Here is a 21,828-nt window from a genome sequence, read left to right on the forward strand (position 1 = left end):
AACAGTGCACTCGTGGCTGTCTGTAATGAGCATGCTGAGGCCGTGATTTAGTCACAGTAATGCATTAGATGTTCCATTAGAGCAGAGCATACAATATTTGCTACATTGCACACCCTCAAAAATGCAAAGCTTGACATGAGAGACACGCCTGGGCAGGTAGACAATTTCCCCAGGGGGTTTCATGAGTCTCAAGCATTCTTCTGACCTGCACTGACTGAAGCAAACTAGCAGAAAAACGTTCTTTGGGGAGTTTTTCTTGTTCTACTTCACAGCCCCTCATTTTCACAGCTGAATATATGTTTCCGACAACAAAATACCAATTGATTTGATAGCATGCTCGGGTAAAGACACTGAAACTGTGAGGAGATGGAGCGACAGTATGTTCTGCCAAGTGTTATGAAAGAACCTGAATTATCACGTGAGGAAGAAAAACTATACATACAGCAAAGCCACCATCAAGAGAGAAGCAGAGGCTCAATATTGGGGCTCTTTTCTGAAATCACTGCTCCTTGCACCAATTTAGTGATTCTAGTCAACAACTGCTTGCATGGATACCAAATTATTTTTAGCTTGGAAGTCACTGAACGCATTTAGAGCTCTGAACAATACCATAGTCTCTCTCTGATCATGTGTCTAAAATCCCCTGTCTGCTACCATGGAAACAAGGTGGGAGTAAGACGGTCCAGGCGCACATGTGTTAGCTTGAACATGAGGAAGGAGCAGAGATGCAGAGATGAATTTCACCGAGCTGCTGTGAGATCCTGTCACTTCCTCCTGCATGTAAAAATAATGACCAGTACGAACAAGCCTTGTTTTTGCCCCTGTAGCATTTCCTGTTGAGAAAAAAAAAAAGCACAATGTCCCTTGTTACGTGAATTTACTGCTGTCGTAAAGGCTTGTTTATTAAAGGTGCACCATGTAGATTTGGGGAAGAAACTTCAATTAGAAGTCAAACTTCTTCATTGACTGATTTTTTTTTGTCTAAACGCACTAAATAAACAAACACTCTTTGTTTTCATGACTCAATAAACAAACTGGCCTTAAAGGACAACAAAATTTCATACTGTTTTACTTTGTTTATATGTGGTGGACCCTGCCACCTTTCTGGCTTCAAACAGTGTTCTGGGGACCTTATTTTCTTCTGAGAACAGCTTGTTTATTCAGTCAAGGAAAAGTTTCTGAATCAATATTTCTGAGTTTCTATTATTACCTCATTAATATCATAATAATTTAGTTCAGAGTTTGAGAATTTCTTCTCCAAAACTACATAGTGACCCTTAAAGGTTTATTGTATTTTGTTTATTGTATTCATTTTTTGCATTATCATATCAATCTCACTTTTGTTTACACTGTACCCTCCATCCAAACTCAGCCAAATTAACAGTGCATTGTTTTTGTTGATATACAGTATGGCCTCGTCTGGGGAGCATTACTCCCAGTGTGGTTTCATTCTCAAAGCGCATTACGTATGTAGCCATAGGCAGTCTCAGAGGCATCTGTGTTCTTCGTAGTAGGCTGCAGTCAGTCAGAGCCACAGCTGGTCCAGAGGGTGCCCGTCACAACACTGGCAGATGGCCTCGTGGTGCCTCAAGCCAAGTTCACCACAATCAGCCCTTAGTGTCATTTCAGAGCCATTTGCATCACTATTCGTGGACAGTTATCGGGTCTCGACTGGGAACACCCATATGAGCAGCGCCGATAGAAACTACAGTAAATATCTGAATATAAGAATGCTCTGCTTCTCACATGCACAAGGATCAGGTTTGATTTTTTTTTCTTTTCTTGCCGTGTCGTTGAGGAAGAAGCTGAACCCTCAGGCGGCATTCACGTTGTGAAGTTGTCAGGATAAATCTGTCATTTATCAGCATGAAAACATGTGGAGAGGGTGTAACAGGAGATAGCAGTGTCTTGTAATGTGTCGTATTGGCTGCTGTTTTCTCCAAAGCACACATTGTTAGGGGAGACTGAGGAGCTGTTGTGTGAGCAGACTGTATGTAAGAATGGTAGACGACTCAGAGGGGGTCAGGGGGCTGCATGGCTTTACAGATGTGTGTAAAAGTATAAATGTTTTGGCCTTTTTGGTGCTTCTTAAAAGGGCAAGTGAAAATCAAAATAAACTAGCATGTCCTCTTTCCCATGCTAAAAATGAGATTAAATGCAGCCTCATGGGAAAGAGGATGAACGTGAACTTGTGCCAATCCCTCAGCAGAGCCTATTGTTGTTACAGCACAGCTGCTACAGTCTAAAGACCCATTACAGTTACGTAATCTCTCTCTCTCTCCCCCTCTTCCCCACATGAGATACAGCTGTTGTCGCTGAGCAGCAGAATGAGGTAGAGCAGGTTCTCTTTTTTTTGTAACAGCCTCGTCAGTGCCTTGGTTAACACAATGACAGCACACAAAAATGAAGGCTTTGGTCAACTCAAAGCACTCACATTGTTACCCACTTTACTACAGTATGTTCACAGTCCTGGACGGGCAAATTTGTTCATACCTTTTTTAGTTTTTAAAGCTACACTGTGTAGTTTTGGGGGCCTACATCGTTTTCTGCCGACATAAACTAAATGAATAAACTCTCTTTGTTTTCATGACTCAGTAAACAAACTGGCCTTAAGGACAACACAGTTTCATACTGTTTTACTTTGTTTATATTTGGCAGACCCTGCCACCTTTCTAGCTTCAAACAGTGTTCTGGAGACCTTATTTTCTTCTGAGAACAGCTTGTTTAATCAGTTATGGAAAAAAAATAATTATTACCTCATATATATTGTAAATATTAAAATTGAATTTATTCTACAAAACTAAATAGTGCTCCTTTAAAAAAACTTTTCAGCACCACAGCAACAGGCTCTTGCTGTGCTTTTTCTGTTCCTGTTTGTGTATGAGAACATACGACCTCAGCTCAACCAGGTACAGGCTGTTCAGTATGTACCTATCACCATATTACAGTAAAAGGCATCCGAGGACACCCAGTTGACAGCAGACACGGTTCGTTCTCACCATTCATTTTTCCTAGCATTACATTTATGCTGTTCTACCAGCAGAGCATTTCTGAATGAAAATGGGTACACACCACTAAACTCTAATCAACAACTGAGATCTATTCGAGGAGTTGTCTTGTTTCACCAGGCAGGAGAGATTCTCAATTGCCTCTTTGCAGTTTGACAGTGGGAGACTGCTGTAACTACAGCTGGAGGCAAAGTTCAGTGATGCTTCCGCTAAGGGTTAGCTGAGCATGGACCTGGTGCAACTACAAGGAAGTGCACTAAACAGGATTCAACAGGACTTTGAGGCCAGTCCAGTTTTAAGCATTTTTGTCACAGCATGGTGCAAATGATAGTTTGCTCTGGAGTCAGAGTTGATGTTTAGAAACAGCTTAACTTTTTTCCCCCCTCAGATAGTCATTCCAGGAAGTAACACCTGTGTGGGTGGAGAAGTCTATTGAAAGACAATAGCTACCCGTGCAGACACAGCTAAAACTGCAAGTCAGTTTCTGATCTGTAAGGGTTCATGTTCCCCTTTGTAAAACTCCAATGTTGCTGTTAACTTAAAAATCCTGAAGTGTGCAATCCAAATGGACAAGATTTAGAAATTTATGCTCCAGCTTGTCTGTGGGATCAAGCTGCTCAAGCTTTAGCAGTGAGGATTGTCAGCACTTTCTAGGTCAGTTGTTACTTTACTGTGCCAGCACCAAAGACTGCTGCGTCGCCTACGAAATGTTCCCATGCTGTCACAGCCGCTTCATATTAAAAGCAGAATTTGCTGCTCAAAAGTAGTTCCAATAACCCTTCTAGGGGGAGCACACATAACTGACAATATATCAACCACAAGGACACATTAAAGTCAATTTACATTTTTTATTTTGCATATTTAACAAACTGGTGCATTCCAGATTTTACAAAAACCCTTAAACACTGCTTGTTTTTAGCATTCACAAGTGGCTGGAGCAGGGCTACAAATCACAAAGTGTAGGTCCCGTAGTTGTTTCATGGCACGACTGCTCTTCACCACCACCCTGGCGATGCAGCCAAAGCAACAGATGACCAGAAACCCATGCTGACGTCGCGCCACACTTCCTTACTGTACAGAGGGACATCTTGACAAAAGAGTCAGTGGCGAGGGTCGAACAGCCACCGTTTTGTCAATTAGTCAGCTTGAGATACAGGTTGGAAAGAAAGGGGGGTGGGGGGGAAAAAAAAAAAAGGCAGGTCTTGTGGAATGTACAGAGCATAGGAGTGCCGATCTGCATTATGCCGACTTCTCCTGTTCGATGACTGCAAAGGAGGAAGTAAAGTTTGCATGGTTAGTTCCAAAGGTTGTGATCGTACCAACTCAAATGTTCTGGGTTAAGGTCATTAGGTGCAACACATACTTTCTTTGGTTGGCAGTGTGTTTTTCTCCTCAGTCTCTGTCTTCTTCAGCTTGGACTTGTCGAAGGATTCGACTTCTGAGATGTCAGGCTTGTCACCCATGTCTGCGGAGGCTCTTAAAAAAATAAATAAATAAATAAATTAAGCAATTTGGTTTACACTGATCACGTGGAGGTCGCAATTAACAGCTTGATTGGCTAACATGAGTTAGGATGAAGACATTAAGGCAAAATAAACGGTGCATCTGCGCCCGACTAGAGAACAGCTTTGTGTCAGTTAGTGGGAGTGTGCAGTTCACGGACCACCGCCCTTTTTAAAGCAATCTAGATGTGCGTACTGCCTCAATACCAACCCCCCTATGGACAAACCTCGACTTAAGAAAAAGTGAGAGCACATGTAATATTAAGTTTTATTTAAGCTAAATAACAGACACAGCATGTAGCCCAATTAACTTTTAAGTTTCACAGACTACAAAGCAACAATGTTACACCCTTCAGTCATTCTGCAGCACGTCTTTGTTTAAACGCGTCACACTTTCGGCATTTTCTGATTTATTTGGGCAGTTTTGAACGCATCCTGCGCAGCTGAGACCGTTTGATGTCGAGGACAGGAAGGACATAGCGAGACGATGACTTCAGAGGTAATAAAGTCAAAAACCACGATTTAGAAATTCACACAGCAGGGCTAAAATAAAAAGCAGCCTCGAAACACACTAGAATATATATATAAATAAACATAAAAAGGCACTCACCGGGGTTTCAGTCACAGAGAGAGAGAGAGAGACAACAGGGTACACGTCGCGTCGGCGCAGGATCGCAGTGATGAGTCTGGTGTCAATCACACCTTAAATACTGCGCAGTATGCAAATAGTCCCCTGACGTCACGCCCACCGTCTCGGAAAACTCGCTTTTCTGCTACAAACATTGAGTGATAAGCGCCAAATGTGAAATATACCTTCGCCATATTGTACAGTAAGCCTGCGAGTCTGAGTCTGAGCTTTTATCTCAGGAAAACTATCTGAGTTTAATCAGCTGCGACCACCTGCGTCAGATTAGATAAGCGATACATTTGATTTATCCATTTTCTCCTGTCTTTAGTGTTGTTGCAGTCACGTCGGTTCAAAGTGTTTGTTTATGACACAAAATGATCTAAATGTAGGCTACAAAGAGATTTAGGAGTAAGGCACTGAGTTCACTGAGTCCATTTACACACACTATTAAAACTGTATCAGGGCGACACCGTGCGGCCAAACAAAGTAATAACAGGGAAGTAATGTACTGGGGAAAACAAGAAAGTGAAGATGAGGACCTGTAGGTTTATAAAAGTGACATAAGTATGAATAAATGCAAAAATGAATGATTAAATACATAAATGTATAAATGCATAATGAAATAAATGTATACACACATCAAATCAGTTGTATTTATATAACCCAAAATCACAATCACATTACCTCAGTGAGCTTAACAATCTGTGCAACAAGCGACATCCTCTGTCCTTAGACCCTCGATTTGAGTGAGGAAAAACTTATAGCGATATAGAAAAAAAAACCTTTTTAACAGGGGTAAAAAAAAATGGAAGAAACCTCAGGAGGAGCCACAGAGGAGGGATCCCTCCCCCAGGACGGACAGACATGCAAAAGATGTCGCATGTACAGAACAGAACAACAAAATCACAGTTTACAAATTGCACTGACAGACTATCTGATACAAGTAAATCATATAAAATATATGTGAAGAGTGTGGATCCAGGAGGACAAGTGAGCAGGCCGAGGCATCGCCAAGCGGTGCCTCCACTCCATCATTGTGACCTGAAGAGGGCAGACCATAAAAAAGAAAACTAATTTTATAGAAGTACAGATATAAGGAGATAGTAAAACAGAAGAGAGCAATGATCCATCGGAGCCCAGGGTATGACGATCGAGATCTATCAATATGAAATGTGATTTATACGTAAATAAAAAAATGTATAAATAAATGCAGAAATGAATGAAAAAACACATTTATTTCTGCATTGATTCATTTATGTATTAATTTATACATAATGCACCATAATGCATGCACTCATTTATAGAAATGTCAATGCTGGATCTGACTCTGAATCTCCTGCCTTTTTGGAAAAACGTGGGCTACTGTTTGGTGTCCACAACACCAAGAAAGTGGAGCACATCACACATGTTCTTTACCCATTGCACTGGCTTCCTGTGTGTGAAGGGTTAGATTTCAGAATCTTATCATTACTTGTCTATAAAGCACTAAATGGTCTTAGGCCTCAATATACATCTCTGATCTACTTGTGTGATGCAAGCATCCAGACCCCTCAGGTCATCATGGACAGGTTTACGCAGGGTTCCCAGAATGAAAAGCAAGCAAGGTGAAGGAGCTTTTACTTTAACGTTTTTTTTACTGGGACTGTTGGAAAAAAGGCCCACAGACAGTGCGGATAATGGAGACAGTAAGAAGGAAATTGACTTATTTGTTTGTATACTATACAATACAACGTGGCATGCTGTATCGTCCCCATAGGGAAATTTGTCTTGGACTCAAATACTGTGCGCATGTACAGTCCTGTAGCTGAAGAGAGCGTCTATGTGACCATAAATGTCTGTCGTTTCCACATGATTTTGCACAGCAGTAGTAAATCAATGAGTAGCAGCCACACAGCAGATCCATGTCACACACACTAGTTAGCTAACAGTTAACTGTTACTGCAGCTTTTTCTTCTTATCCTGTTGTAAGGCGGTTGGCAACCAGTGTTAAGGCTCATCACCGACATCTATTATTACGAAGTGAGAACAGAAAGAAACAGAAAAGATTTAAGAGACGCTGGATTATTGACATGATAATATAGTATGTCTATTGTCAACTCGATCACAGTTATTGCCAATACCAGTTGTTGCAGACACCCCTCTATTGCACATATTAAACATATTACACAACCAGTAATGATAAGAACACCACAAGTTATTGCACAGTCCCTGCGGTCTAAAGCAGCATTATGTCAAATCTTAATTGAGGTAGACACATATGAGTTTTCATAGCAGTTAAATTTTGTTCTATATCTTATGCCAGAAGGCAAGAGCTAATACTCTCCATGGAGAATTATGTGGTGGGTCAGACGGTATCTTCTGTGCTTGCCTGAAAACAGACTGCTCATATGTTGACTGAAGGGACTGATTTTTTTCCCCATAGCCTTCATGGCAGTCTGTACCAGATGAGCGAGCTTGTTTTTCAACTATATGGTAATATTGCCATCCATGCTGACATCCCATACTTGCTCTCTAGAACAGCCTGGTAGAATAAAAACATGATCCTCTGGTCCACATACACCACAAGAATGCGTAAAAAACCCAATCTCTGATGAACGAAGCACACGCTGTCAGCAAGCTGTTATCCAAGTGGAGGACAAGGTTCATAAAGGAGCACGCCTGACTGATTCTTCTTCATGTATGACCACAGAGCTATGACCCCTCACTGATCAAGGGTCCAGAACCATCTCTTCAGTTTTCCTGAGATTTATAATGAGATGGTTGGTATCACACCACTGTACAACATGCTCTATTACAGTGACATAGGCTAATGTGATTGCTATTGTCAGTAGAGATTGAATTTATAAAAAGGTAGGAGTATACATCAGATAAATGTTCAGGGTGGATTCAGAATTTATATAATCGTGGAGGTTGTGTAAGGTTTCTTTAGATTCTTTAAATTCTCTTTTTACAAACTTAAAGGGGCAGTTTGTAGTTTTGGAGAAGAAATTCAAACTCTGAACTTTAATTATTACGATAAAATCGAGGTAATAATACAAACTCAGAAATATTTATTTTTTCCATCACTGAATAAACAAGCTGTTCTCAGAGGAAAATAAGGTCCCCAGAACACTGTTTGAAGCTTGAAAGGTGGCAGGGTCCGCCACATATAAACAAAGTAAAACAGTATGAAATTGTGTTGTTCTTTAAGGTCAGTTTGTTTATTTTACCTACAAAATGACACAGATTGAAAATGGATTGATTTATTCATACATTAATACTTGCACACAAAACACAATCAAATTCAGTAATTCACATGTTTAATTATCAGCAAATAATTATGAAGTAATGTCGTTTTTTATGTTCTTTTTAAGAGTGATAAAAGTCTTGATGGACCACATCAGTGTTGATATAGAACAATAGTTTCAGAGCAAGGTTCCGGATGTTAAGCAGGGCTCAAATTTAAACAAAATATGCAATTGGCTGGTAGACTTGCCTCACTCACCAGCCAAAAAGGCAACAGTAATCTACTGAGCGGCTGGTACATTTTGAACATTCACTAGACATTTGGCCAGTGGACAAAACAATTCTTATAGATAATAAAGTTATAAATTAATCCCAGTCTGTTGGTCTTGTTTCAGCGGCTGGTGAAGTACTTTGAGTAAGTCTTGTTGTACATCACCTGATTGTCTACTCTGACCACATTCCTCAGGTTTTGCCAAAACCAGGGCTCTGCGGCAGCTGTTCTCGGCCACTCCACCACACTTTCCCCGCACAGCCTCCTCCTCAGACGTAGGAAGTGAGAGTGCTGCAGCACAGGCTCCAGCATCAGCACCACGATCACATCCATATTCTCATCCAACAGTCTTTGGTGGGCCAGATACATCGCCAGCTTGAAAACACCGGTCTTAACGTAGCCCTCTGTCAAGACAAAAAGAGTCTTGCGACTGTATTGGATGCTCTGACTGAGGTTATCCACCAGCGGGACTCCTGGGGGCCAATCCCTCTCCTCCAGACACAGAGGAAGATGCTTCTCTCCTTCTTCTTCCAGTTTCACTCGCAGATCCCTCATCACCCACTCAGAGACATGAGGGTCTGAGGTGTCGTAAGTCACAAAGACATCATAAACACCATGTGATGAGTTCAAGGAGCTGTATCCCTTCAGCTTAGCTTTCACATAGTGCAGGACGTAGGAAGCATCCCAGTAAAACAAATGAGCAATCGTTGCCACAAACATGAAAACGATAATGAAGGCGCTTGTGAGAAGGTAGATCAAGAATGCCAGACTGTCATTTACACACTGGTTAATGTCAAACTTTATCAGAGGTTTATCCCTCTGGTTTGCTGGTGTCTCACATGTCACCTCAGTGATCAGTCTAGGGATTTTTATGCCACTGTTTTCAATCCACAGAATGAAATCTAATGAATCGCAGGTACACTGGAAGGGATTTTTCTGCAAGTACAAAGTATCAATCTGACTCTCAGGTCTCGGCTGGAAGGTTGATTCATTGATGGTCGTCAGTTTGTTGTAGCCGAGTTTAAGAATCTTAAGGCTTTTCACACCGTTTAGAAATCCATTGTCCAAGTGGAAAATGTGATTATGACTCAAGTCGAGGACAGTCAAATTGTAGGTGCTGTTTGAGTTTATACCTGTCACATTAGTTAAAACATTGTAGCTCAGGTCTAAAACTTCAAGCTGATGGAAAAACTGCAGATTGTCCCACACAAAATCATTCAGTTTGTTGTGATTTATGTGCAGTCTGATGAGTTTCTGTGGCAAATATCCATAAACATCATCTGGAATCTTCGCAATTTTGTTGTAGGATATATCTAAGATTGTCAAATTAGTAAGATTGGTAAACAGCCTCTTATATGTGCCATCTTTTTCTTTCCAAAGAGTTCCAAGATAGTTACGTGTGAACTGAAGTTCTGTTAATGATTTGCTGTGCATCTGTTTTGTTGTTAATGTGTTAATGCTGTTAAAACTCATATTCAGCACTCTTAAGGCTGGCAGATATTTTGTAAAGTTCAAATTATGCGTTATCCCGAACACTTTAAAGTAGTGTTCGTTGTGGCTGAGGTCTAGCACTTCTAGTTTTTGTAGTTCACTGAAGGCGTAGTCGTAGGCCAGATCAATCTTATTGAATGACAGGTCCAGATATGTCAAATTAACCAGCCCTTTGAACTCTGTTCCATTAAGTGCTGCTGATAATCCGTTTCTCGAGAGGTTGAGACATGCGATATCTCCGTAGCCCTCGAATTGCTCTGGAGAAATGAAAAACAGATTATTTGAGCTGAGAACTACTACTCGTCCAGAGTCAAAGCACTCTTGCTTGATAAGGCTGTGTGTTAACTCAATATCGAAATCTCTCGCATGGGGCTTCACAAGCGGTGAAATCGAAAAGTCCGGCCTCTGATTGTATCCCTTATTTGGATGTGGGGGGTTTTTCACTGGAATGGGGTACAGCCTGTTTTCTGCGAGGTATATCATTTTCAGGTGGGGGAAATTGCTGAATATGGTGGAATCGGAGTAAATAATGAAGTTAGTCCCTAAGTTCAATGCAGACAGATTTTTGAGCTGGTACAAAGGTTTGAGTGTCCCTGGTCCAATATTTTGGAAGACCAAGCCCTCCAAATGCAAAGTTCGAAGCAACTTAAGATTTGAAAACTCTGTTGAAAGATTTATAGTCTGAGGATAGTACTTAAGATCGAAGTTGAACGAGAAATCAAGTCTTTCTAGCTTGGGAATGTGTCTTAGAAACGTTGCCTCCTCAGTCATTGGTTTTAGCAAGAAGTTAAATGACACGAACAATTGTTTAAGTTTGTTCAGCCTCTTAAACCAGGACGGATTCAGGTTGGTCAGTGAGTTTCCTCCAAGATTCAGCAGCTTAAGCTGTGTCAAATCGTCAAATGCATTAGGGTGGATGCCAAGAGAACTGTTTTTGCAGGGAACGCAGGGGTATGGAGCATTTTGACATCTTGGACAATTCCCTTGTATTTTTAGATTTTCTAAATAATATAACCCGCGGAAATCATCTTCAGATATGCTCTGTATTTGGTTCGGACCCAACTTTAACTTGAGTAACGATTGGGGTAATCCTTTGGGAACTTTAGTTAAGTTGTTAAAGGACAAGTCCAGAACCTGCAGTATGGTCAAATTCTCAAAGCTGTCGTCCTCAATCGTAAAAGACTGCCCACAAGGATGCCAGCTGTAGCAGTTTTTTGATAACCATAACTGTGTCACATTCGTTAAACCGGCAAGACTCGTCTTATTCAATGACACAATCTTGTTAATGTTTAGCTCAAGGGTTTTCACGCTGGGGGGGAGATTTCTGGGAATATGTGTCTGACAAGTGCCACTCAGGCTCAGTACACTTAGTTTTGTCAGATTTTTGAAAGCATTCGCATCAATGTTCACTTCTTCTTTCTTGTTTGCCCAGTTGAGATTGAGTTGAGTCAGATTCAGCAGTTTGGAAAACGAATCAGCCGAAATATTCTTGACAAAATTTTCCGATAAGTCGAGCTGAGTTGCGTTACTAGTTATCCCCTCGGGTATTTCATGCAGATGACGCCCCCTACAGTCAAAGATGACCTCAGAGGTGTTGCTGGCTGGGACATCACAAGGGAACTTTGGCGACATCCACGAAAGTTTACATGCAGCAGGCTGGATCTCGTGATGGCAACAGAGACAGAAGAACAGCAGGCGTATCCAACATGTGACGGTCTGTAGATAAACAATAAAATGAGTCAAATGAAGTTACTTTAACTTAAACAGTATGTCATCATGAATTATATCATGCATTTGCGTTATTTTAAATATAGTATAGTTTCACAATTTTCAACTTAAGTAAAGTTAGGTGCCCATATGAGTCATTAAATTGTTGTCTGCTGTCCTTTGTCCCTCCTCACTCCACCTGTTCCTCGTCCCGTCTTTAGTGTGTCTATATTTAGTGTTTGTGCTCCCTCATGTCTTCGTCAGATTGTTTTCATTTCCCTCCGTCTTGGTCCGTGTTACTTCGGTGTCCCTCCGTGATTTCCCGTTCCCGACTTTCTCCGTGTTAGCCTGTGTCCGTCTTGTCTTCCTCTGTGCTCATCCATGTTTCCCTGTGACGTCACCCTATGTTCTCCACCAGCTTCTTCCCCAGTGTTTCCTCCAGTGACTCCTCGTGTCTCTCGTTTTGGTGTGTGTGTAGTTTTGGTTTCTGGTTTCTCTTTTGATTTGTACTTTGCTTTTGTTTGCACTTTGTTTTAGCCTTTAGTTGTTACTTTGTTTCTGTCTACATGTCTCATTTTAGTTTTTCTGTATTTCCTCATTTTTTTGTATTCAGCTTTGGTTATTACAAGCTCGCCCTTTGTTTCCCCCAATACTGCCTCCTGTGTGTGCGCCTGTGTGTCTGCACTTGGGTCCTCTTCTAGTATAACCTTAAAACATAACAGTAATCACTGGTGTTTATTGGTGTTATCAGAATCTTATTGATTAAGACAATTTAAAAACAAGTTGTATTGTGTTCTGGATGTAGTCTGATTAGGTATATGATCTTCTGCTTTTTACTGTTACCTGGTTTTCCAGGGCATGCGTGTCGACAAACCGGATCTCTGGCAAGGAGAAAGGAGTCATTTGCCTATTGCTAGAAGGTTTACTCGCATTAATTGATTTAGTGGTATGAGCTGAGTTTGTATGAGTAGACAAATCAAATGGATATCTTCCAAAGTTACAGTCTGAAGAGTATCGACGGGAGGGATGCAAAACCTGCTTCAATGATCAAACATGTACAGTGACCTCACTATTGCTTTAAGGCAGTCTTGACAGTTTGTGAACCTATACTTTTAAACATGCTGCAAGGAACATGTAACTGGTTATGAAACACTTTTTAAACACGTTTAATACAGATGTCTCTATGACCTACATAAGCAAAAGAGACCGTCAGTGAGAAGATGGGCTATTTCTATAAAGTTATTATATTTAATCTTAATGCCTGTCATCGGGTTGATTTCTGACTTATCCAGGTCGGATAAGTCAGAAAATGATAAGTATTCTTTGTGGCAGAGTGCCGTGGATGTACTGAGGGGTCTCAAAGCTGCGGCACTAAAACAAAGTTTACTTTGTTTCACCATCTTTATATTACAATTATTAATCTTACATAGTCACAAATAGAAACACTCTATTTGTGTTTCTTTTCAGAATGATACCACTTGTTCCCAGCAGGTGGCAGTAGTTTGTAAGTTAAATATAACTCAACTAGAATAAGTGCTCTCTGCATTTTGTTAGAATTATATATTCAGTAATCGCTACCAACTTGTTCCTGCTTGCCATTAAGGGGGCACAATGTAGTTTTGGAGAAGAAATTTAAACTCAGAATTGATATATTTACAATGTTAATGGAGTAATATTTAATTGTTTATTTAGTTTGTTTAGGCATAATAAATCAGTCAATGAAGATTAAAATTTCTTCCCATTAACTACATAGTTCACCTTTTTTAAAGCTGTATGACCTTTACATTTTCTGCTACTCTATTTTTCCTCTCTGCTACGTTTTTGGAGGCAAGAATACTTTTTACTCACTACATATATTTGAGAACTGTAGTTACTAGTTATTTTGCAGATTACATGCTGCATCAGGGCCAAAGCCGTGCAGTTTAAAATTTATTTATTTTATCTGGACACAGATGTTTTTAAAAATGATTCCAATAATCAGAAAACTGCTAAATATGAGATCCGATAATTGGCCGGGTGGGTGATCGGTCTACCTATAGTATACACTATATACATACATGTAAATATATTTATAATATACTTTTACACATACACTTTTGATAATCACGCACATTTATCCCTAGAAAATGACTTTTGATACTTTTAATATCTGAACTTAAAGGCTTTTACTCAAGTGCTATACGTATGGGTGACTTTCACTTTTACCAAAGTAATATTTTACAGGAAATATCGAATTTGACACAACATTTCAGCCTGAAACACACTACCTTTGGAAACTAGAATTTAAAACAATGTTCTTTGGGTTTGACAAAGTTTGGCTGCACGACATGACTTTGTGAGTCCACCGGCAGACTAATGCTTGGTGGTTGACAGGCACTCTCTAAAAAAGGAAGGTGATACTGACAAAACAAGCTTTAGTTGTGAGTTAACTTTAATGAACTGTATTTACTGTAGAACACTTGATTATCAAAAAAAGAATCAGTAGTAAATTTATACACAGTTGGTCAATGTTTTATCTTGTGCGGTGAATTTCTTTACACAGAAGCACAAAATCATGAAAGATTATATTACACAAACATCCAGTTAAAAAGCACATGCAGGTCAAAAGTAAATCCATAACACATGATTTTGAGGAAATCTAATGACTAAACAGTTTGATCATTTGGTGTATCTATACATAGAGCACATCTTAAAAGCATACAGAGAAACTTGTATCAGTAAAACTCACCATCGTGCATGTGTTGTATTGATTCCTTATGATCCTTAAATGACTCTTTGGCACTTGAAACTCATTGCCAAAACTATGCCCATCTTGTGTGTCATCAAGTCAACACAAATGAAAATGTCCTACTTCATCTCTGTGTTCTTTATCTTTAGTATACAACACACAACAAATCAATCATAGCAGTAACAGACTGACTACCGTAGATCTGGGACAGATGTAGCGTGTGAATTGAGGAAGTGCATCTGTATCACTTCCCCATTTCCTAACATGTTGGCAGTTTTGTTAACATCTTAAAATAAAAGGATTCAAAATAAAGTTCTCTGCTGAGATGGCACAAGCCACTTCTCTAAAGAGTAAATGGGGTATTTAAAATAAGCACGCTATCATTTTACCATTTTCTTCTTCTTTGTTCATTTATGTAAGAAAATACACGTTACATTGTTATTCACATGCAGAAGTACATTTAGAGGAACCTAAAATGAAAGAACTGTGTATGACAGTTTATTGTTCTATTCACAGTGTCTCTTTGAAGAGGTTGTTGTATTGTTTGTGGCTTTCAGTTGCCAATACGCTTCTCAGGCTGAACCAGAAGTATGGCTGGGCCTGAGGGTTTGTTGGCCACTCCAGCACAGACCTCTTATACAGCCTCTTCCTTAATCTCAGGTACTTCGAATTGCATTGCACTTTCTCCAGGAAGATCAGTACGATGACATCATCTTTTTCATCCATTAGCCTCTGGTGGGCCATGTAGAAAGCTGTCTTGAAGTTGCCACTTTTAATATATTTGCTGGTCAGAATGAACACGGTCCTCTTGCTCTTGTGGATGCTTTGGGAGAGGTTGTCGATCAGGGGGCATCCAGGGATCCAGTCCCGTTCCTCCAGGCACAGCGTCAGGCAACGGTCTCCGCGTTCCTCCAGATGAACGCACATTTCTTTAAACACCCACTCCGTCACTGCAGAATCCTCTTTGTCGTATATCACAAAAGCATCATAGACGGAGCTTTGGGAGTCTAGGCGGATATAGCCTTTGAGCTTGGCCCTGCAGAAGTGGTAGATGTACCAGACATCCCACAGGAAGAGGTGGCTGGAGATGGACAGGGTGAGGAAGCCGAGGATGAGGGAAGTCGTGAGGGTGTAGAGGATGATCGTCAGGTAGTTGTGCTGGCAGGCCAGCAGGTCCACTGAGACCACAGGATGGCCTTTTTGCGCCCCTGGAGAGGCACAGTTTACTTCTGTGGCCAGTCTCGGGATGGTTACGTTGGTACTGTTGAGCCACATGACAAACCAAGTGGCATTGCAACTGCATTGGAAATTGTTTTTGTGCAGAAGCAGCTTGTCCATCTTATTAACAACATTGTCTGGGAAGCTAGATTGTTCAATCTGCTTTATGATATTGTTACTGAGATCCAGATGTTTTAAGCTGTAGGCGTCCTTGAGAAAATCTGGGGTTAGTTTTAGGATGTGGTTGTGGTGTATAATGAACTTCACTAGAGATGTGGTGCAGTTTGACAGCATGCGTGGAACAGTAGTTAGGCAGTTTCCACTGAGATCTAAGACTTTCAAAGAATGTAGAAGTTGTAGTTGACCCCAAGAAAAGTAGTTTAGTCTGTTGTTTTTAATGTAGAGCTCAGATAGTTTGTCTGGCAGACCGCTGAACACATCTTTTGGAATGAAATTGAGGTTGTTACTTGAGATGTCGAGGACACTCAGATTAATTAATTTCTTGAAATAATTGAAATATTTGTCGTTCCCATCTCTCCATAAAATATCTAACCGGTTATCTATGAACTCTAACCTCTCTAGAGATTGACTCTCCATCTCCGTGTTAGTGGAGGTAGAAATCTTGTTGTTGTTTATCAACAATATCTTGAGATTTTTCAGATTTCTAGTGAAATTAAGCATGTGAGTCAAGCCCTCCGACTCAAAATAATGGTTGTTGTTGCTTATATCCAAGACGACCAGACTCTTCAGCTCTTGAAATGCAGTGGAGTGGAGCAGGTCCAGCCGATTAAAGGAGAAGTCCAGATATTTTAAATTAGTCAGATAGGTGAATTCGGAGCCATTCAGACTTTGGCTCATTGCATTTCCTGACAGATTGAGGCATCTCAGCTCTCTAAGGTTTAAAAATCTTGAATTCAAGAAGAAGATGTTGTTTCCGCTCACATCCAGGGTTTTGCCAAATTGGCTGCATTTCCTCTTGACAAGGGATGAAATAACTCCAAGTTCTTTATCTCTGTATTTGCAGCTGCGTGCATATTCATCATATCTGAAGTAATGAATCTCTCTCGCTTCCCCATTTTGGTACTGATCAGCAGGCGACATGGGAGACCAGTCCAGGGGCTCTCCTCCAGAGAAACCAACAGCGTCTTGACTGTCAGAAGGGGAGGATATTTTGTTGCCAGACAGATTGATTATTTTAAAGCTTTTTAATTCCATCAGAATACTAAGGTTTGCCATTTTAATGAAGTTTGTGCCCAAATCTACAACCTCTAAGTCTCTGAGAGGTTTTAAATGAACAATGCTTACTGGCTCTAGCTGCTGAAACACGAAGCCCTTTAGCCTGAGAATTTTAAGTGATTTGAGGTGGGAGAAGCTGCAGCTCAGTTTCAGTGTTTGGGGGTACCTCTGCAGATCATAGTTGAAGGAAAGGTCGAGTTCTTCCAGTTTGCCCAGGAAACGTGGGAAGGTGGTGTCTCCTATCGCTCTCGCTAAAAAGTTTGATGAGAGATCGAGCTGTTTGAGCTCTGTTGTGCTCGCAAACCACTCAGCCGGCACAAATGTCAGAGAGTTGCTGTGCATGCGGAGCGTCTTTAGTTTTGTCAACATTTTGAAGGCGTTCTTGCTGACGTTCTGCGGTGAATCATTTGGGCATGGGTTGCATGGGAAAGGTGCATTGTAACATCGAGGACAGTTTCCGCTGATGTCCAGAATCTCAAGGTTTGTTAGGTTTTTGAAATCCTCATCAGTGACAGTTAAAATGTTATTATTGTAGAGATACAACTCCTTCAGACTTGTGGGTAGATGAGGTGGAATAAAGGATAAGTTATTTGACTTAAGACTTAACAATGTCAAATTGTTAAGCTGAAAAAAGGCACCCTCCTCTATAGAATAGGAATAATTACATGGGTTACGAAAATAGCAGTTTTGGCCGAGGTAAAGTATCTCAACATTTCTGATCTCAGAGAGGTTTGCTTTAGAAATAGAGCTAATATGATTCACTTCCAGACTCAGCAGGATCAGGTTTGAAGGCAGGCCTTTGGGTATGCTTTCGAGTTGATTGCCATCTAGATACAGCACTTGCAGATTCCTCAGGCTGGTAAAGGTATTATCCTCTATTTTCACACTCTGAAGGCACATGCGGTCCTTTGGGCCGATTTTGATTGGCACACAGTTGCACCTCATGTCAATCTCAGTAAGGTTCTCCAGACCTCGGAAGGAGGTGGAGTTTAATTCATGAATATGATTGATGGTGAGCGTCAGATTAGTGGTGTCTCTGGGGATGTCGCGGGGAATATCTTTGAGGCTTTTCTCAGTGCAGTCCACCGTCACCGTGCTCCCATTGTTGGTCTCACTAACATCACATGGCAGAGTTTTTGGGTAAGAAACGCTGGCCGTCGACAGGGAGAGGAAACACCACAGGCCCAGCAGTGGCACACACATCTGCAGAAAAACACAAGGAGGTTCACTGAGAAATATGTGCAAGTGGAAAGCTAATAACGCAGTCTAAGACACATAATACACGTATCAAGCATAATCAACTGCTAAAATCAACAAGGTATGTACAGGATGTGCTTCTTCATGATAATAATAACAATAATAATAATAACTTTTCATAGCACTTTTCAAAAACAAGTTACAAAGTGCTTTACAAAAACAGGAAAAATTACAGATAAATGATAAACAACAGTACAAATAATACAATCATAAAAAATGGACCTGCTATTATAATAGTAATACTCAAACATATTATATATTATTATATATTATATATATAAACAAAATAAAAAAGGAAGTGTGTTTTTAAGAGAGATTCAAAAGAAGAAACAGAGCTAGTCTGCCTCATCTCCTCCGGCAGCTCGTTCCAAAGACTTTAAAAGCTCGCTCTCCCCTGGTTTTTAGCCTCGACCTTGGAATAGCCAACAGTCCTCTGCCAGAGGATCTCAGGCTGCATTCAGGCTCATAATGGGTTATTAAGTCTGTGATATAATCACAGGCTTACCCTAGACGTGCTTTAAAAGTGATTATTAAAATTTTAATAATCTAATAATCAATAATCTAACCAGGATGTAAAGAAGGTGTGAAAGATAAGTTCCAGATTTTTTGTGACAAAAAGGATCACATTTTTTAGATATTGCGTAATTGAAGAAAGCACAACTGAATGGCTGATTTCAGCTGTTGATCAAAGTTAAGTTTGTTGTCAAGGACAACCAAGATTTCTACACTGGGATTTGATGCAACTGGACAGAAAACCTGAGTGAGAAGTGCTTGCTGGAGGGGTCTGAACCTATGATAATGGCTTCTGATTTATCTGTGTTAAGCTGAAGAAAGGCCTGAGAGAGCCAGTTTTTTGTTTTTTTTACATCTGTAAGACAGGATTGTATGTTAACTATTCATGTTGTGTCATTGGAATCAAATGAGGAATAAATCTGGGAGTCATCTGCATAAAAATGGACACCCCTTGTGCATAAAACCTAGCGGTAACATATAAATGGAGAATAATAATGGGCCAAGGACTGAGCAATGAAGTACACTACAAGAAAAGGGAGATCTAAAATCGCCAGTGGCCACACAGAATTTCCAATGAGATAATTAGGAATAAAACCAATCTAAAACCGTACCAGATATGCCAACCAAGTGCCTAAGATGCTCGATTAAAATCACATGGTCAACTGTATCAAAAGCTGCTTTGAAATGGCAAGTGAAGAAACGACAATTACAGCTGTATCTCTAGGCCTCACTGCTTCCCAGGATCCAGTGTTGCCTGTGTGACGTCTGTCAATTGCCAGCTTTGCCACGCCTCCATAACAACACCACACGAATGCAAAAAGGTAATATAACACATACTATTTACTGAATAAAAATGGTTGCTATAAAAGTAACGTTATGTACATAGGGTTGGGCGATGTCTGCCGAATTGGCATATGATGATGTCTACAGTGAAACATCGTGATGGATGGACGATGACATCGTTGTTTATGAATTTGAGGCAGCGTATCCCCTCAGTGTTATCACAAACAACAACAACTCTTGCCCTACAGCAACTCTGAGGGGACACACCACTTAATTGTGCTCTCTGGTGGGGAGCCTTTTAAATCACGATGTTAGGATGGTCAAGGATTAGTAGTCCATGGCTGTCAGCCATCGGCCAAACCCTAGTATATGCTTATTCATAGTCAACTTAATGCAAGGACTTTCATCAGTGGGCCATAGGCTCAATCATCATTGCATTACCTCATTCGACAATAGATAGACAGATATTTGTTTACATGGAAATCTCTGAGATTATTACTTTAAGATCTAAAAGCGATAAAACAGATGTTTGGCTGATCAAATAATGTCATTAAGAATTTTCAGCACTTTAAAACCAGATTGAAATTTATCAAAGAGCCCGTTGCCACTCATATGGTCATAGTAAAACTAGGACCTGGTACAAGCTAGCGTTTGATTTTCCACCTCTGCATGTGGTTTACTGCCCTTCTGATCAAAGTCAACCTGCCATTTCCCTACTTACAGTATGAATGTGATTATAATTCAACATAGTGAATGAATACAGGTAACTGATACTCACCAGGTGGAAGAACATTGTTCACTTGGGAGATTGAAAAGAGGTCCTGCTGTAAGTCCTGTTGTCAAGTTGGATCTGACAACTGTAACATTGATGTTCGGTGATGGGCTGAAAGTAACAGGTGCCTGGGGTAGCCCATTGAGTGTATAATTAGCCAGAATCACTTCCCTATTGTCACAAACAACACGCACCATCCAAATCTTCTATCTTTTACAATGTCTGTGTGATAATGGTCGACTGATTGCTGTTTGTTATATAATGCTGCAAACATCTACATCATGCTTATGTTACTATGAAGAGGTTTTCTTGAGGACAGAATGTCATAGTCTCTGGTTCGTATTGGGCAGTATAATGGCACAGCTGGAGGAGTTGTGGGTTATTAAGTGGCCACCATCCATGGAAAGTGCTTTCATTTCCAACTAGCCTGCAGAGGAAAGTGAAACCTATGCTTTGGTTATGGTTTCCCAGTTTAGCCTACATGGTAAACATGCTATTCTTGCACCAGGCAAAATCTTATCATGTTCTCCGTGGCTTCTTTCTTGCTCTACAGATGAGCAACATTCACTCTCACCTGTGTATGTTGGCCCTCCATTTGAGAGACCCAAAACAGGACTGTAGTTTTTCATAGCATCTACCTGATCAACCTTGCGAGGCAACTAATGTCCCCCACAGAACTGAACTAATTTTTCATATAGCGCCATTATCAAGTCAAAAACTAAAATTTTAGCAAAACTTTAGAACCGAATACCTGCAGAACTAATGACATTCCCATCATTGACTGTACTTTTGTGCTAATGAGCAAAGGTTAGCGTACTAAGAAGCTAGACTAAGATTGTGAACATAGCAAACATTACCTGCTAAACATCAGCACATTAGCAGGAGTAGAGGACGGTGCAGCATGACTCTCAGATGAATAAGCATCATGCAGCATAACACTGTACAAACACTCTCTCCTGCCCCGTAAGTGAAATGGGCCATCATCATCATTAATGCAAAAAGCATTACCAACACTCAAGCATGAGTAAATAGTAAAATCCTGAATTATTAAATACAGGTATAAAACTAAACATGGGTCAAGCAGCTTTTCTGTATGAATAATGCAATCTTAGGAGCCAACTTGGATAATCTAGAAATAAAACAAAAATGTTTTATCTGCGAGAGGTTGGTGATAAACAGCAACAAACTTGTGTTTATTCAAACACAAACAGACAAAAATTGAGATACAAACTTTTAAAACTTTTAATCTTTTTAATGATCTTGACAAAAAAGTAACAGGAAAGTACTCAGTGTTCATGTGTAAAGTATCCATTAAATTAAGGTGAATCCAGCAAATGAAAAAGTTATATTCATTACTTTTATTTGATCATGTCTTGTCCTGTGCAATGATTTGTCTAGAGCTGTATATAGTGTATGCATTTCTCCAACATAATATATATTTTTACAATTTATAAACAAGGTACTAACAAGGTGGTAATAATCTACATGT

General features: G+C 40.2%; 3 protein-coding genes across 3 annotated transcripts; all 3 read right to left on the minus strand.

Annotated features, from left to right (window-relative positions):
- Nucleotides 1-3,842: 3,842 nt before the first annotated feature.
- tmsb4x (thymosin beta 4 X-linked) lies at nucleotides 3,843-5,212 on the minus strand. The gene is made up of 3 exons (XM_073473664.1): nucleotides 5,121-5,212; nucleotides 4,372-4,484; nucleotides 3,843-4,273 (listed from the first exon to the last, which is right to left on the minus strand). The coding sequence occupies exons 2-3, from the start codon at nucleotides 4,469-4,471 to the stop codon at nucleotides 4,248-4,250; spliced, it is 126 nt and encodes a 41-aa protein (XP_073329765.1). The 5' UTR covers nucleotides 4,472-4,484; nucleotides 5,121-5,212; the 3' UTR covers nucleotides 3,843-4,247.
- Nucleotides 5,213-8,350: 3,138 nt separating this feature from the next.
- On the minus strand, nucleotides 8,351-14,757 carry LOC141002358 (toll-like receptor 8). Its single transcript, XM_073473662.1, has 2 exons — nucleotides 14,561-14,757; nucleotides 8,351-11,841 (listed from the first exon to the last, which is right to left on the minus strand). Exons 1-2 carry the CDS (start codon nucleotides 14,561-14,563, stop codon nucleotides 8,755-8,757), a joined length of 3,090 nt encoding a protein of 1,029 aa, XP_073329763.1. The 5' UTR covers nucleotides 14,564-14,757; the 3' UTR covers nucleotides 8,351-8,754.
- Nucleotides 14,758-15,070: 313 nt separating this feature from the next.
- Nucleotides 15,071-20,360, minus strand: tlr7 (toll-like receptor 7). Its single transcript, XM_073473661.1, has 2 exons — nucleotides 20,346-20,360; nucleotides 15,071-18,217 (listed from the first exon to the last, which is right to left on the minus strand). Exons 1-2 carry the CDS (start codon nucleotides 20,358-20,360, stop codon nucleotides 15,071-15,073), a joined length of 3,162 nt encoding a protein of 1,053 aa, XP_073329762.1.
- Between the last annotated feature and the right edge of the window lie 1,468 nt (nucleotides 20,361-21,828).

The sequence above is a fragment of the Pagrus major genome, chromosome 9 (assembly GCF_040436345.1).
Source record: "Pagrus major chromosome 9, Pma_NU_1.0".
Taxonomy (NCBI): Eukaryota; Metazoa; Chordata; class Actinopteri; order Spariformes; family Sparidae; genus Pagrus; species Pagrus major.